A 16,902-nucleotide genomic window follows, 5' to 3' on the forward strand; every position below is an offset into this window, starting at 1 on the left:
ATTAATGAACTGTAGGCGGCGGAGACCAACAGACCCAGAAATCAATCCAAGACCTGGTACTGAACTCTTGTGGGTACCTCTCCTGGTAGAACTTCAGCTCCCTTATAGGAGTGGGTGAGGGTACCCACATCAAGCCAAGTGACTTGTGCAAGGTGGGTGGGGTCTCCAGCTCGTTCGGTTTCCAAGGTCAGGTCCGGCTGTCTCCCTAGGGTTGCTGGTACTATTATCAAACTTGACGGGGGAGGAGTCACAACCAGTGTCCCAAGTCAGATCTAGTCACTCATCCTCAATAAGACAACTAAAGGAGCCAGATTAAAAGTAGACCTCAGGAAAAAGAAAAAGAAGATTTACTCAATGTGGCACAGTGATAAGGAGCTCCAGCAAACCCTCAAGTCTTCAAGGTCTTGAAGTGAGATCAGAGTTTAAATTGAGGACCAAGGACGAGCCTATCCAAGCAGTGCCAGAGGAGGTGTGGTTCTGCTTTCCTGCTTACTGTGGACCTGTCATTGTCTGGGCTTCAGTCCCATCCTGCAGTGTTCTGACAGCTTGTTACCTGGGTGAGACTTCTTTCAGACCCACAAGTTCCTGATGGCTTGTGCCTTTTCCTTCTCCCAGCAGGAAATTCCTGGGGAAATTCCTACTTCCTCAGGATCTATTGTTTCAACAGTCTGTCAGACCAAGAGACACCACAATATCTTCCTTTCTTCCTGGGATAGTTACAGTAGCACAGCAGAGGGTCAAAGTGTCCACAATGTGCAGGTAGCTCCGTGGCGACCTCCTAGTCATGGGGACTGGGGGGCAGAGCTTAGGACTGGGAACAGCAGCCACATTGCCACTGTCCTTGGGACCAGCGCAGGGTCCCTAGTCCCTGTTCACTTCTGATCCACCCTTGTGCATTTGGCATAATACTTAGCGTCATTTCCCAGATCTTACGGTGTTGAGTGGCTCAGTGAATCAGCTGACTGCAGGGGCATCAGAATGGGGGCAGGGGAAGCAAAAGGCCACAAGCTGCAAGGTTCCTGGTGTGTGACACTCTGTGGCAAAGGCAAAAGCACAGGGACCAAAAACTGGTCAGGTAAGTGGGGGAGGGGTTGAAAGAAGCGTCAGGTGGACTTTGTTTTAGAAGAGAACTGGAAGTGGTGGTTCATTGGCTTGTGGAATGCCTGCTCAAAGGAGCTCTTACTATATATAAATTCTCCTTTAAATTTTGTTAAATGAGAACAAATAGCAACCATGTAGGTCTATAGGTCTGAATTTTACTATTCTATCTACATATGTGCTTGAACTCATGCATAAACCCCACAGAGGGCTCTTCCCCTCCCCCCATCCCCCTCGCCCCCTGCTCCAGGCTGCTCCAGACCGCTGGCTCCTAGTGAGAGGCCCTTGTCCTGCTGACTCCATAGCAGTCAGCAGTGTTCCACCGCCAGCGCCTTAACTTAATCCAAATGCCTTTGCTTTAGCTCTTTTTTCTGCAGACTGTTTTCCCTTCTCCCGCTACCACCCAACTTGCTCACCCCCTTGACTCCTTGGAGTCTTCCTTAAAAAGAGTCCATCTCAGCTGAAGCCTGTTGTGGCCACCCTGTCCTGATTGCCTCCAGGAACACATGCTCCCAGAAGCAGCTGGAGTATCTATCTGCTCTGTCCGTCTGACCTCTGCATCCCTCAGGTGCACTCCTGTGAAGCAATACCACAGGCACAGAGAGCTTCCTCTGCTTCGCTATTTTGAGTCCCCACAATAGCACCTGCTCCACAGGAGATGCTCAATACATACTCCATGGATTTTCAAGGGCACCCAAGTAAGTCAGGTCCACTCGCTGGTCCATCCTCTGATCCTCGTGAGACAGCCATGGGGAAGCTTGCTTCTGACACTGAGTCACTCAGTGACTCCAGCAAATGTTTTCATTGCTCACGTCGTTCTTTTGTTTTCCAGAAAGGACTTTATGTATTTGGTTTGGGTGGGCAGGGTTTCATAGAGCTCAAGCTGACGATGTAGCTGAGAAATGCCTTGAGCTCCCACCTTCTTCGCCTCCCAAGTTCTAGGATTACAGACCAGCACCATCGCTGGCTCCCAGAAGGAATTTCTGTAGGGCTTACAGACCCCAGCAAGGAAAGAGACAGAAGCAAAGAAGAAAGGGTCAAAGAAAAGACTCTGGACTGTGCTTAGCCAGTGGGTCTCCACCTTCCTAAGGCTTCAACCCTTAATACAGTTCCTCATGTTCTGGTGACCCCCCCCCTCCCCCAACCATAAAATTATTCTCATGGCTACTTCATAACTGTAATCTTGTTACTGTTATTCATTGTAATGTAAATAGCCATTCTCCAATGGTCTTAGACAACCACTGTGAAAGGCTGGTTCGAGGGTCACAACTCATAGGTAGACAACCACTGTGCCAGGCCCTATTGGAGGCTTATCAGACCAGACTCTCCCCTGGTCTAGACTGGCTGGTCAGATGCCACGTCTGTAGGCATAAGTGCACAGGAGGACTTCCTCAGGAAGTGGTGCTTGGGCAGCAGTCATCCAAAGGCCCAGCAGCCTGCAGATGAGTGGCCTGTTCAGACACTGTCCAGGAACATATTTTGACCATCTCCACTTACATTCTTTGGAAGTGAAGTCACCTGAGACTCACGGGTTTTAATCTTCCTTGTTCACAATTGCCTCCAGCTCTGACTCTGTCGATGAAGGCTGGATCCCTTTCAGTCACTTTGCATATAATGACACACCTCTGCGCTGCCTTCTGTTTACAAACGCTGTGACACAACACCCACTTGTTAAAAGGAAATTATTTGCTCAGAAAAGATTCTCTCAGTAGTATGTCTGACCCCCAACCAAGCAATAAAAATGATTGGAAGAAGTCAAATAAAAGATTGGGGGGGGGGGTACAGAGGAAAGTGTTCATTAAATAGGTACTAAATGGCCTGGCAGCCTGGGCAAAGATTCAAGAGCCAGTCACTGCCACTAATGACAAAATGCCCACTGCAACTTACAGAACTCTCTGTGGCAATGTAAGGTCGTACACTTGGAAAAGGATCTTGCAGTTTTTCACAAAACAAAATATCCACCTGCTATAAAACTCGGCAGTATATTCCTGAGAGCTACCCTAAGGGAATGCTGGCCAGGGGACATCCACAGCCTGTTACTCATAGCAGCTCCAAACCAAAACAACACAACAACCCATTAACACGTGATGGAAAACTGGTACCTGCTTCCTGGGAAATCTCTGACACACTGGTGAACATGATAGCAGCAACAACACCAACACGGCTGATGACAGGTGGAAGCGAAGAAACCAGATACGAAAAGGTAAATACTGTGTAGTTCTTAAGAAATAGGATGTTCTTAGGAAAAGCTGTTTCGTCAATAGCGCTAAAAGTCAGGGAGCATAGCTACTTCAAAAGGAAGGAATCAATTGGAAGGGAGCCCACGGAGATCTCCATTTAGCTGTAAAATGCTTCCTTGTTGGTCTGCCCCGCGCCTCTCCCCCACCCCCAGCCCCCGCCACACACGCAGACACACATTTTGTACAGGTTTGAACTCACAGCCTTCAAGCGTTCCACTGAGGTACACTCAAACTTTAATGTCTGTGTGGGGGTCTCATAGATGTGGACATCAAATTTGCATCAATATGATTCTGTGAACATCCATGGTCGGCAAGCTTTCCTAATACCGTACTTCTAGAGAAACACTGGTTCCTGGGTAGCTAGCTCCCTAGGGATCTCATATTTCTGGCTTTCTTTGGGAGGGGTGGCTTTTCACCCAGTCCCAAACATGCCTAGGGGTAATCTCTCAATATCAGCTACAGCTGCCCCGAGTGGGTGGGCTGCATAGCTCCAGCCCGCACGGTTCCAGCAGAGAGTAGGTTTGCCTGTCGACACCTTGCATCTGGCATTATCTATTGCCTCAGGCTTGCAGTGAGGCCAATGCCTAATATTAAATGGCTGTCCCGGGGAGGATCTGAATTACCCCATAGGTCATTGCGTGTTTTGCATATGGGTCCGTGTGGGTCCTAAAAGTCATTCTTGGGCATTCGGGAGGACAATCGGCGCCCTGGATGGACCAGCACATCATAGTTGAAGCCGCGAGCGAAAAGGGCAGCGCGGTCTCTTTAAGAGACGCCAGGAATGTATCCAAACAGACCGTGCGCGCAGCGCACGTGACTCACAGCTGATTTCCGGCCCCGCCCCCTTCTCCGGCCCGCGCCGCCGAAGAGTCAGTTCGCTGCGGCCCGCGGTCCCCAGTGTCGGCGCGCGCGATGGCGCACGCTACCCCGCCGAGCGCACTGGAGCAGGGCGGCCCCATCCGCGTGGAGCACGACCGCCAACGCCGCCAGTTCTCCGTGCGCCTCAACGGTACCGAGCTGCCTTTGTTTGCGCGCGCGCGGGCGGGACGGGGCGGGACCTGCGGGCGAGCGGACGGACAGATGGATCCCGGGGCGGGAGGGCTCCCGAACCCCCGACTGGCACCGCCGGAGCGCGTCTGCCCGGGCAGCCCGCACCTGCTAGCGCAGCCGGCCTCCGACATCGCGGACGGAGGGCTGCCACCCCGGGTCCCAGAGAGCAGGTCACTGGTGGCCTGCCACCCCCACCCCCCGGGTGTTCGGTTGCTTCCTGCCGCCGTGGAGGAGCCTGCGCGGGCCTGGGGCATAACCTAGGGAATGTGTGGCCTGGAGGAAGAGGCGGGTAGGTGATTCTGAGACTTTGGCCAGTTTGTCTAGTCAATGTGTGCCTCGGTCTCCCGGAATCTGCAGTGGGGATAGCTGGAGTGCACACCGCTTTGGATGAGATGCTGTGGCAGTAAAGGTTCAGAATGACACATTTGGTGCACAGCTGATAAACATAGATAAATGGTTACTTTTCAACAGATAGAGAGGTCAAAGCCTTATCTTCTGTAGCGTTTGTACCAGCAGACCAACACTCCTCCCATTGATTCTAGGGCTGGAAAAGATTGTGGAATATGGGACCTTGAGCTCTCTGTAGCCCACTCCTCCCAGCTGGGCCCTCTGGGGAGACCTGACTTAGCCACTGCCCTTATTTTGATTGGAAGGATGCACCACTTGTGTGTGGTCGGCCAGTAGGTAGGTTGTAAGCAGTGAAGCGTACGAAGCCTATCCTGACTTCCTGAGCCAACCTTCTGTGACCTGCACTTGGAGGCCAGGTCTCCCATTTGTGCCACCTAACCACCGTGGGGGCAGCTGTTACTTCCTGTGTTGTGACATACCGCCCCACTTACAGATGAGTAAACTGAGGCTGGGAGTGCAGGAAGTGGGACCTGCCCAGCCTTAACAAGACCAGAGGCATATTCAAATCAGGGCCCAGCTGCCCCTTGCCCTATTCTTTCCGTAGAGAAACAAGTCCTGCTGTCATGCTGATGGTAGCTCAGCTGACTGTGACACTTGGCCCTGATCCCTTGAGAGGCCTTATCTGAGGGTTTGGGTTTTTTTCTTCAGATCCTCTTTTCTGAAGTTTTCTTAGTTCCAAGGGACTGTGGAGGCACATCAGATCCACAAAGAGAAAGGCAGAACCCTTGGGCTACCTTTTCTTTTCTTTTCCTTCCTTTCTTCCTTTCTTTCTCTTCCAAATGGGTCCAGTCACAAGGACAGTACTCTTGAGAGCTGGCTATGAACAGAGCATATCCTTAAACTTAACCGTTCTGCAATCTGCTGCCCCGTTGACAGGGAGACAGAGTTGCTAGAGGCGGGCAACCTCGCCTCTGCTCCTCCTGCACAGCCTGGGCCAACAGTTTACTGAGTACCTACTATTTACCTGCAGTCTTCAAAATGCCCAGGACTTGTAGGGCTGCCAGTCTAAAGAGGGAGATGAGTCTCAGATGAATTGCATAATATCTCATAAAACCAAGGCCTTGGGAGAAGTGGTCAGACAGAAGGAAGGGTCTATTGGGGCAGAGCCACTGTTTGACATTAAGTTCCAAGCAGGTGGTATTTAAGTAGAGACCTGAAAGAGACAAGAAACAGCTGTAGCCGTGAAGCAAGACACTGTGTGAAAGAAGCCTTTGAGAGCAAAGGCCCTGCAGTACCCATTGTGTGTTTCAGAGCAGCCAGGAGCAGTGCAGGCGTAGAAGAGCGTGACAGGTAGGATAAGGCTAAGAGGTCAAGGAGGCAAATAATATAGGACCCGGAGATGTGAGCTTGGGTGTGGCTTTGACCTTCAGCGCTGTGGGGTCCTGAAATGCCTTGTAAAGAGGACAGATGCCATGGACCAGGAACCCTAAGGCTGTGCTGAGGGGAAGCGCACTGTGGGGCATGACAGTGGGCAGCTGCACAAGTCCAAGCAGTGTGAGCAGAGGTGTGAAGAAAAGTCTAAGTCCTGAGCATGTGTGACAGGAAACACGGAGGGAGTTTGTTGATTGGAGGAGACTGGAACTCAAGTCTACATGACCCCAGATTGAAGTTCTGAAAATGCTGGGCGTGTAGCCACTGCTCCATGGGTGGGAAACCAAGGCACAAGGCTGATGGACAACTAGTCCAAAATGGAACTTCGGATGTGTATGTGTTTAAAGATTTGTTTTTATTTTATTTGTGTGTGTGTGTGTGTGTGTGTACAGACAACATACATTCCAGTGCCTGTAGAGGTCAAATGAGGGCATCAGGTCTGGCAGCTGGAGTTACAAGCAGGTGTGAGCTGTCAAGACATGGGTGCTAGCCGGGCGGTGGCGTCGCATGCCTTTAATCCCAGCACTTGGGAGGCAGAGGCAGGCGGATTTCTGAGTTCGAGGCCAGCCTCGTCTACAGAGTGAGTTCCAGGACAGCCAGAGCTACACAGAGAAACCCTGTCTCAAAAAAAACAACAACAAAAACAACAAACAAACAAAAAAAGAAGGTGGTGTCCAACTGGGAGGCCCTGGGTACCTGGGCATAGATGCAGCAAGTAGAAAGATCAGCAGGGGGCTAACCAAACTCTCAGTGGCTGCTGTAGGGAGAGGCTGCGATTGAGCTGTGGCTGGAGCCTGCTGGCCTTATCTAAGAGCAAGCCCATGGACCTCTGCAGGCCTTCGCAAACATCTGCTGGGATCCCACCAAAGGCACAGGGACCAGGCTGTGGGGCTGCCATATGCCACTGGTCCACCTCCAGTCTCACAGGCATCTGGTTGGAAGATGTTTCCTGGGTGTCTACCCCTGATGACCAGACACCAAAGGCCTAGGCAGAGAATCACTGTGATACCCCAGGGTTGCCCACAGGCTAAGTAGGCTCCTTGGGATTGAGAGCAAGAAGAGACTGAAAATGTTACCCCAAGACTGCTGGGAGCTTAAGCTGGGCTTTGGGTGGCCCTAGGATGTTCATCACCTGGTTCCCTACACTGCCTGATTCACCAGGGCCAGCCACTCTGGCTGCCTTGCTGTTCTGGGCTTCTGAAGATTTTGTTTCTTCTGCTCTTACCACTGGGACTCCTCACACCAAAGTGTCCTGTTCCCTCATTCCTTCAGGTCTTGCACAAGAACCAGATGTCCTCTGTATAATGACAGCTCTCACTCCTGCTCCCTACCACTTCTCTGCTCTCTGAGCCCATCTTTCAATGCTGGCATCTGTGTCTCCCTTACTAAAATGGGAAGGAGTGCTGTGTCCGTTCTGTTCACTCCAAAAACACAGCCGGAATGTTGTGGGCAGTCAATGAAGTCAGTGACTTCATTGACCCCAACAAATACAGAACCAGACCTGGGTCCCATGTCTTGCAGCTATAGGGGGTGGCTGTGAAGGTTACATCTGGGCCTTGGCCAGGGAAATGGGCACAGAATAATTCAATCTAAGGAGGGAGTTTCAGCACAGGGGAAGGCCATGACCTTTGTAGATGTGGCTGAGAAGGGAGGTGGCATTCTAGGTCTGGAAGAAGAGCATAGTTCCACAAAACAAAGCACTCTGGCCGGCTGTGGTGATGCATGTTCATGATTGCATCACTCTGGGTTCTAGGCCAGCTTGGGCTACATAGTGAGATCCTGTCTCAGAAGAAGAAAAGGCTCCAAGACACAGAGCTTGGAGAGGGGAGCTTGTGCTCTGCCTCCAGCCCCGTGTGGCTGCATGACTTGGATCTCAGGAGTCTACCTGTGGAAACAACATGGGTCATAGTCTCCCTCCTGGAACTGAGGGCAGAACCCTGGAAGACTCCTGGAGTGTGTGTGTGGAATGTGATTCTTCACTGAGCCTGTCACCCCCTTGTGACAATGCCTGGTACAGGCAGGGGACCCATGCAGCATTTAGGAGCTGACTCTTTGGCGCATGAAAGTTTGAATGTAAAATGCAGCTTGTTTAAAAGTTAAAATACGGGGCTGGAGAGATGGCTCTGCAGGTAAGAGCACTGACTGCTCTTCCGAAGGTCCTGAGTTCAAATCCCAGTATCCACATGGTGGCTCACAACCATCTGTACTGAGATCTGATGCCCTCTTCTGGAGTGTCTGAAGACAGCTACAGTGTACTTACATACAATAAATAAATAAATCTTAAAAGAAAAAAGGAAAAAAGTTAAAATACGTGAAGTGCAATTTGCTTTTGAAGAAATAGATCATGTAGCCCAGCAGTGGTGGCGCACACCTTCAATCCTAGCACTCCGGAGGCAGTGACAGACAGATCTCTGTGAGTTCAAGGTTAGCCTGATCTACAGAAGTGAGTTCCAGAACAGCCAGGACTATACAGAGAAACCCTGTCTAGAAAAAAACAATGGAAAAGGAAAAAAAGGAAGTAGAGCACTCAAGCCCAGCTCTAGTAAGTTCTAGCCACCCTAGGCTCCCTGAGACCCTGTCTTAAAAAGACAGACAGACAGACGTTGTTTTATTCTATTGCTAGGGAACCCTATGATCCCATCTGCCTTGGGCCTCTCCTGCCTTGCCTGCACTTGTTCTTCCTTTTATGCTCCCCTTAACTGTGCCCTTCCCAGCCAATGGGCTTTGTCCTGGAGCCCTCTAGCAACCCCTGCCATAATGGCTCTCCCTCTCCCCCTGCCGGCTTGAGCATTTCTTTCATACCCAGACAATCACTTCAAATAAAAAATGTTAGGTTTGCCTTTGACTTCTTTTTCTCATTGAGCACACCCCAACTACCAGCAAATCCTCCGGGGGGACCCCTGTGGAGCAGTAGGCATCCTCTTCCCACAGGGACTGAGGCAGCTGGACTCCTCTGCCCTAGAGTGTTGATGCAGCGGGAGGATTCTGTGAAACTACGAGTTACCTTCCAATCCTCCACTGAGGACCTAAGTCATGACAGCTAAGAAGGCACAGCACTTACCATGTCATTTCCCCCTCCCTTGGTCCACTCTAGCCACACCAGCATCTTCACTGTCCCTTAAAGATCCCTACCCTGCCCCAGAGCCTTTGCACAGGTGTTCCTGCTAGAGCATCTCCCTGATCCAGCGCTTCTCACATCCATTTCCCACCTACTGAATGTTTCAGACTCCGCGCTTTTCCTGTTTCTCTTAGCCACGAGGGTAGATCCTTGTCCCTTGCTGTATGTGTGGACAGAGAACGACAGGTTGTGATTGGAGCAACTTCTCCTGTCACATTTGCCAGCACGATTTTTGGTTGACTGGTAAACTCTCATCTTGACAGGACTGGGAGGATGGGTAGCTCTTTGTTCCTGCTTCCTGGGCCCAGTGGACTCTGATTTGGCTTGGGTCTTGGTTAGGGGATTGGCAAGTCTTATGCTCTGATACCGCCTCCTGTTTCCTCCTCCTCCACTGAAGTCAAGGATTTGTTGGGCTCTGTCGTGTCCTGTGCTGGACCTTAGAAAGGGGGTTTAGGGGCTGGTGAGATGGCTCAGTGGGTAAGAGCACCCGACTGTTCTTCCAAAGGTCCAGAGTTCAAATCCCAGCAACCACATGGTGGCTCACAACCACCCATAACGAGATCTGGCGCCCTCTTCTGGAGTGTCTGAAGACAGCTACAGTGTACTTACATATAATAATAAATAAATCTTAAAAAAAAAAAAAAGAAAGGGGGTTTAGGTTTAGCTGAGGGGAATGACAGTAGCAAAGCTTTGTGAGTAGTTGTGTGTTGTTGGCACCAGCCTGTTGCAGAGAGTGCCTCATTGAATACTACATACAGCCCCTGAGGAATGCCATCATGGTCCTACACTGGGCATAGGAAAAGCGAGACCCAGAGTTAGTCAACATTCAGCTCTTTTTTTTTTTTTTTTCCTCGAGACAGGGTTTCTCTGTGTAGCCCTGGCTGTCCTGGAACTCACTCTGTAGACCAGGCTGGCCTCGAACTCAGAAATCCGCCTGCCTCTGCCTCCCGAGTGTTGGGATTAAAGGTGTGTGCCACCACTGCGCGGCTAACATTCAGCTCTTATAGCACTTTGGTAGTCTGGTTCCAGATTCTATCCTTCACTCTGTCCTCCACCCCGGGGATTGCCAGGGATAATGACGCTCCGAGGGCCCCTGGAGTCCGTACTTGAGCTGTTTCTCTCTCTGCTTCAGGATGTCATGACCGAGCTGTCCTGCTCTATGAGTACGTGGGCAAGCGGATCGTGGACCTGCAACACACAGAGGTCCCAGATGCTTACCGTGGGCGTGGCATTGCCAAGCACCTGGCCAAGGTAAGATGGGTAGCAGAGCAGGACGCAGCTATCACCCTCCCCTTACAGAGAAGATAGCCTGCTGGCTAACTCTGATCTGCTTCTAGACCACAGCATAGCTTCACAGGCCCGTCTGGCCAAGAGTTTGCATGTGGCAGTGGGAGAGCTTTGGATACCTACTGCTTATGGTGCTCCTAGGCCCTGTGGCAGGTGGGGCCACTATTCTGAACCTGGGGCCCCACAACCTGACTCTGCCTTGGGACTAGGACTGGGCATGCAGTACTTGCTTAGTTAGCCCTGGTGATGCATAGTGGATGAGTGTCCAAGTCAGTGGCATCATGCCCTGGTCCTCCATCTCCACCTGCCTCTCCCAAGCACCTTAGAATTCCAGGCTGCCTGAGGACCAAGTCCAGGTGAAATGAAGCAAAGAACGATTTTCAGGTGCAGCTCCTGTCCCTGTGCTCTGCAGAGAGCTCTATACTGGTTTCCCAATCCTGTCTCCCTCCCTCTCTCCCTGCCCTGGCTCTCCTAGACAAGGAGGCCTCTTTACCCTCCCTGTGGGGCTTCCAGGGCCTTGTGCCCTGCCATATAGGACCCGACCTGTCTGTGTGTTAACCCAGTTAACCAGAAGGGAACTCAAGATGCTGGCCTAGGCAAAGTGGGAAGGTTATCCATGTGGAGAACCTGGAGCAGTAACAGAGAGAGCTGGTGACTACCAATCTTGTTGGGCTACAGTGGGCCGCAGTCCCCAAGCAAGCTGCTGCTCTAACAGCTGTTCTCCCTCTGCTGGCCCAGGCTGCCCTGGACTTCGTGGTGGAAGAAGACCTGAAGGCCCACCTCACCTGCTGGTACATCCAGAAGTATGTCAAGGAGAACCCTCTGCCACAGTACCTGGAGCGTCTACAGCCATGACCCTGGCCACTGTGTGCAGGAGTGCACCCTGTGGGCCTTCTGTGTGGGCCTCAGCCAGCTCATGTGCTCTCAGGAACCTGTTCCCATGGGGACAGGCTCAGAGTTATTTTTGCAAGGACACCCGTCTGCAGCCTTCATCCAGGATTCTGGGGACCAGCTGCTGGTTGTGGATGTGTGAAAATCCAGAGTGGGACGAAGGGCAGGCCAAGTGGCCAAGACCCACTTCCCACAGAGGTCCTCCAGCTCTGCTGAGGTGGTCCTCCTACCAGCTGCACATCCCCTCTGGCCTGGCTACTGGGTCCCTGCTCTGATCAGCAAGAGGGTGACGTAGAGTCCCTGCCACCACCTCCTGGCATCAATGTCCTTTCTGCAAATGAGGAGGGTGTTCCTGGAGCCAAGAAGAACAACAGGAACCCTGTGCGCCAGCTTCCCAAGGTGGAGGTGCCAAGCCTTAGCCACAACCAGTGCTAACCCTTTCTCTGTCTCAGACTTGTGTACCCTGGCACAGGCAGTGGGACAGCGGCAGAGGGCAGCCAATCCTGGCATGTGAGAGAGCCGAGGATTCAGCTCTGGCCCAGGCTCATCTGAGCATGCACACCAACACATGAGCACAAGAGGCGGGGCAGGTACCCACACTCCACACTGTTTGGCTTCTCATGTGGGTTCTGCAAGAAAACAAGGTCCCTGTCAGAGGGTCTCCCTTCTCTTATATTTTTGGTTGTGAGCCTAGCCTTTAACGGCTGAGCCATCTCTCCAGCCCAGGGGGTATCCCTTCTCATGCAGTCACCTGCAGGAGCCAGCCCAGAGGCTTAGTGTGGTCTGCTGAGCAGCCCAGTTACCCTCAGCCCTCGCTGACCTTCAGCTGGACTTGTCAGGGCCTTTCTTGTGGGTCACTTTCAAGATGGGTGAGATGGTGGCACACAAGATCCATTTCGCATCTTTTGTACTCCTGGCTTCTGACCATCTCCCCACTGCTGCTTAGGCTACTCCAGACATCTGTGCACAGACACCTTCCCACTCTGCAGGAGTACTGAAATCTGGACCAGGAAGCCATGCATCCTGGCTGGGAGGTCTTAAGTTCAGAACCCTTGGGCCTCACTCACCACTGCAGTCATGGGCACAGACCCTTATGGTCCCCACACTCAGCGTCTCCCTACCTCCTGCACCTCTGGCTCTTACCCGGTTCTTGATGCTCCTCTTCCAGCCTCCTAGAGTTCCAGGATAACCCAGCATACTCCTCACTACTGCCTCCCTCCTCTGCTACCCCATTCTGTCTGACAGGGACTCTTCGGGGTCCAGAGAAACCCCTGGGCCTCTAAGAAGACATTGCTGACTGCTCTGACAGCTGTGGTGGCAGTGTGTCCACAATACAGTACTTGAATGAGGGCCCTGAGTTATGTGGACCCAAGAAGAGTGGCTGGGCTTCCTCCGTGGGCTTGTCTCAAGTTCCTGCAGGGTGGCCTGAGCATTCCTCACTGCCTTGGCAGCCTTAAAGTCCCACTGACCGTGCCCCGGAGGCTTCATAGCCTTGCGGTGTAGCAATAACTATATCTCTGCCTCTTCCTCCTGGCCAATACCGCCCAACTGGGCCACTCTGGTGCTATCCCATCTGCCTTCCCCTGCCCCTCAACACCTGTTCCACGTCCTGAATCACTCCAGGAGCCTGGTTAGGCACTGGCACTCTAGACTTCACGTTCCTTCAGTAGGTCTGTGCAGTGCTCAGACCTCACCCTAGGCTTTCTCTTCCTTGCCCAGTCTACACAGGCAGTAACTCATGTGCCTTTCCTACTCTGAACCTGCCACCAGTAGTATCTGGGCCAAGACTGGTCTTGGGACCTGCATCCCCTCACTTTTCTGACTTTTGAACACATTGCATGATCCTGTTGGTCACTGACAAAAAACTAAGGCACAGTGAGGTCAGGGGCCCCCAGAGCGAAGAAGTAGGGCAAGATAGGTTGTGTTGGAAGTGGTTCTCCCTGGTGCCCAGCCTATTTGTTGGTCCTCCAATGCCTGCATAGTTGGACAGCTCCACTGCAGGGGAGTCTAGGCTCCAAAGGCTGCCAGAGCCTGACTGAGGTCTCCCAGCACAACAGTGCCAACAAGCATCGGGATCCCAGCCCAGTCTGGAGAACTTTGCCATCTGTATCCCTCCATACTACCTGAACCTCAGAGTTTTACCCTAGAGGCCACACTCCTCATTGCTGGGCAACAGCTTTACAGGGATTCCTAGAAGTCATGGTGCCACACTAGCCTCTGACACATGAGCTTCTCTTTGCCCTCAAGTTGGTCATTCAGGGTTCCTGACAGAACTGTTGGTAAGCACAGGAGCAGTGCAAGTGTTCCAAGATGGGAGCACGTGGAATCTGCTCATGCAGCCCTTCTTACACGGGACCTAACCCACAAGGGCCAGGGTAGCTAGTGTACCGAGTGCAAGGCACAGCAGTCAGGCTCTGTGGTCTCACCCCCTCCTTAATTCTCATGCAAATCCCAAGAGACACCACTTACTGGGCCTGTCCTGCAGTTGAAGGGACAGGGTCAGATTAAGTGGGTCACCAGCCTGCAACCCACACAACTAGACAGCCCAGGATCTAAACCCCAGTCCCTGACCCCTCAGTAGTCCCCAGCTTGTGTATTGTGGTCAGATGTCTACTTGGGAAACAAATGACCTCAGTAATACATAGATAACATTTCTAGAAGTTTCCTTACTCCTTTGAAGGGCTGAAATGAGGATCTGTCTTGAGTTGCAAGGTACATATGGCCAGCATTCAGAAGTCTGGCTTATGAACAGGAGCACTCCCCTGGAGCACCTGGCCACTCACCTGCTGTTCCTCAGATCAGGACTTGGGCTGGTTCGAGTCCTCCCACACGTCCTTTTACTAGTCTCAGGGTCCTGCTTCCAGCTCATTGCCCTAAGTTTCATACACGAGATCCGGTGAGGCCGTGGCTTGAACCTTTAACTGCAACCTCGGGGATCACATTTATGGGTTTTAGCTGTGTCCCATGGCTTCAAGATATTAAAGATGCTTTTCTGGTTGTCAAAGGTGCTCTCTGCTTTTCTCTCGGTGCCTTGGGAGGAACAGTTGACAGTGTTATTTCTGTCACCTTCGGTGTTGTCATCAATCACTGCAGCTAGTCTAGCCGGGAGGCCCTGGCTAGGGCCACAGGGGTGGCCATCGGGTCTTCCAGGCTTTGCCTTCAAAGCCAGTGATTACTGTGGCATTTATTAATCTAGCGTGGGATGTCACGGCAGAACCAAGATTGAACGTTCTGTAAAGAGCAGATTGGTTCTAGGATTCCCAAGGCTAGAGGGTCCAAGGTCAAGGGTCACATCTGGCTGTTTGCTGCACTGTCTGTGGCAAAGAGCAAGGAAGCATGGCCAGACGCCCTTTACAGTAACAATGCAGGAATGGTTAACTCATGCCTAAGGGCAGAGCTAGCACTCATGACCTAGAAACCTCTGAAAGGCTCCACCTTTGGCCACCACTGCACTGGGGCTGAGCCTCAGTGCATGACCTTTCTGGTGCATGTTGCACTCCATGTGAGGTTTTAGGGGTCCATTTTCCCCAGCATTGGAATCATGTCCTGGTGGGGACAGATCAGCAATCCCGTGTTTACAACTTTGGGCAACTTTCTAGGAAGTCGGTCCCAATACCAGCAATGTCAGCTTGCACAGAAGAACGAAGAGCACTCAGGTACTGATGTGGGATTTAGGGCAGAGAACTTCTAAAAATGTTAAAATTCTCAAAGTTCCTCAGATTACAGGAAGCTGGAGGGATATCAACAGCATAATCAGGTGGCCTCCGAGGGGTCTCCCTAAAGAACACATTCCAGGAGTTACAATATTCTTAACACACACACACACACAAAACGAACCACTAATTGAAAATGTACTGGGTAAGGCTCTGACGAGTAGGTTTCAGGCCAGCAGCCAGACCCTTATGGTGTACAGAGAGCTGGCAGCCCACACCATCAGATTAAGCAGAGGCACTTCTCAGCCAGGCGGTGGTGGCACATGCCTTTGGTCCCAGCACTTGGGAGGCAGAGGCAGGCAGATTTCTGAGTTCGAGGCTAGCCTGGTCTACAAAGTGAGTTCCAGGACAGCTAGAGCTATACAGAGAAACCCTGTCTCGGAAAAAAAAAAAAAAAAAGAGGCACTTGTGAGCAATGGTGCCAGTCTTCTGATAGGTCAAGGCCTGATGGGTAGAGCATTTTCTCAGCATGCATGAGGTTCTTGGTTCCATCCGCAGCAACCAACCTCGATAGAAAACCAGCGAATAATGGGTCTCAAAGCCAGACCTTAGAGGAGGATCCTTTCACCCACTGTCACTACAGCAAACCTGGCCGAGATCCCAGCACCACCAAAGCCGGGCTTTCACATTGGGAGCAAGTTATCCTAAGGGTCCGGGGTGGGGTGGGGGTGGGCACACTTGAGCCAGGAAGCATGGTGTTAGGTTAGACCTGATTTGGTAGACTTTTGGATTAGGGAAGGGATGGGATCCATAAGGGCTGACCAAGAGCTTGGAAGATTTGTTCCTGAGAGTCAGCCTCCTGCAGGAGAAACATGAGGGGATTCCAACCAGGCATGTTGTGAGATTGATAGGATATTTGAGCCTCTCCAGTGGCTGAAATCACAGAAATGTGTTACTGTGTGGATCTAGATTGTGTTAAAGGCTTGGTCCACAGCCTGTGGTGCTATGGGGTGGTAAGGGAGACTCTTGAGGGTGGAACCAGTAGGAGTTAGATACCTGAGATATACTCGGAGAATATATCTGCACCTGGTCCCTTCCTGTCTGCTTCCTGGCACCACAGAGATGAGCAGCCTCCTCTAAGTCACCATAATATGTGATGTACATCCTTAGCATAGGCCTCAAGGCAATGGAGCCTAATGAGCTATGCAGTAGTGGCACCTACCTTTAATCGTAGCACTCAGGAGGCAGAGGCAGGTGGTTCTCTGAGTTTGAGGCCAGCCTGATCTACAGAGTGAGTTGCAGAACAGCCAGGGCTACAGAGAAAAACCCTGTCTTAAAAGAAAAAAAGATGGCTCTCCTCTGGCCTCCACCTCCCGAGTGCTGAAGCTACAGGCATGTATCACAGTGCCGAATGGCTTTGGTTGGTTGGGTTTTTTTTTTTTTTTTTTTTTTTTTTTTGGTTTTTCGAGACAGTGTTTCTCTGTGTAGCCCTGGCTGTCCTGGCACTCACTTTGTAGACCAGGCTGGCCTCGAACTCAGAAATCCGCCTGCCTCTGCCTCCCGAGTGCTGGGATTAAAGGCGTGCGCCACCACGCCCGGCGGTTGGTTGGTTTTTGAAACAGGATCTGTACCTGCCTGAGTCTGGCCTCAAATTTGAGAATAAGAGTTTTGGTTGGCGTTTTATCTGCTGGCTATGGAAAAACGTATATGTGAACTTAGAAAAGCAGGCCATCACATGTAGTCAGCTATCTTGTCACTATGACCAAAGTATCGCACAGAAACAACA

At 51.6% G+C, this 16,902-nt stretch overlaps 1 protein-coding gene and 1 long non-coding RNA gene across 2 annotated transcripts; one reads left to right on the forward strand and one right to left on the reverse strand.

Moving 5' to 3' along the window:
* Positions 1-599: 599 nt before the first annotated feature.
* Positions 600-4,089, reverse strand: LOC147001496 (uncharacterized). Its single transcript, XR_015045054.1, has 4 exons — positions 3,962-4,089; positions 3,201-3,262; positions 1,772-2,748; positions 600-1,034 (listed from the first exon to the last, which is right to left on the reverse strand). It is a non-coding gene; the product is annotated as an uncharacterized LOC147001496 (long non-coding RNA).
* Positions 4,090-4,177: 88 nt separating this feature from the next.
* Positions 4,178-14,467, forward strand: Natd1 (N-acetyltransferase domain containing 1). The gene is made up of 3 exons (XM_021177517.3): positions 4,178-4,347; positions 10,418-10,536; positions 11,311-14,467. The coding sequence occupies exons 1-3, from the start codon at positions 4,251-4,253 to the stop codon at positions 11,425-11,427; spliced, it is 333 nt and encodes a 110-aa protein (XP_021033176.1). The 5' UTR covers positions 4,178-4,250; the 3' UTR covers positions 11,428-14,467.
* The last annotated feature ends 2,435 nt before the right edge of the window (positions 14,468-16,902 follow it).

This window comes from Mus caroli, unplaced genomic scaffold, assembly GCF_978045245.1.
Source record: "Mus caroli unplaced genomic scaffold, Mus_caroli_1 scaffold_13, whole genome shotgun sequence".
NCBI classification, from domain to species: domain Eukaryota; kingdom Metazoa; phylum Chordata; class Mammalia; order Rodentia; family Muridae; genus Mus; species Mus caroli.

Coding starts and splice junctions, on each gene's coding strand:
- Natd1 (XM_021177517.3), top strand. CDS start 4,251: ATGGCGCACGCTACCCCGCCGAGCGCACTGGAGCAGGGCGGCCCCATC. Junction 4,348..10,417: donor GTTCTCCGTGCGCCTCAACG/GTACCGAGCTGC, acceptor TCTCTGCTTCAG/GATGTCATGACCGAGCTGTC. Junction 10,537..11,310: donor TTGCCAAGCACCTGGCCAAG/GTAAGATGGGTA, acceptor CTGCTGGCCCAG/GCTGCCCTGGACTTCGTGGT.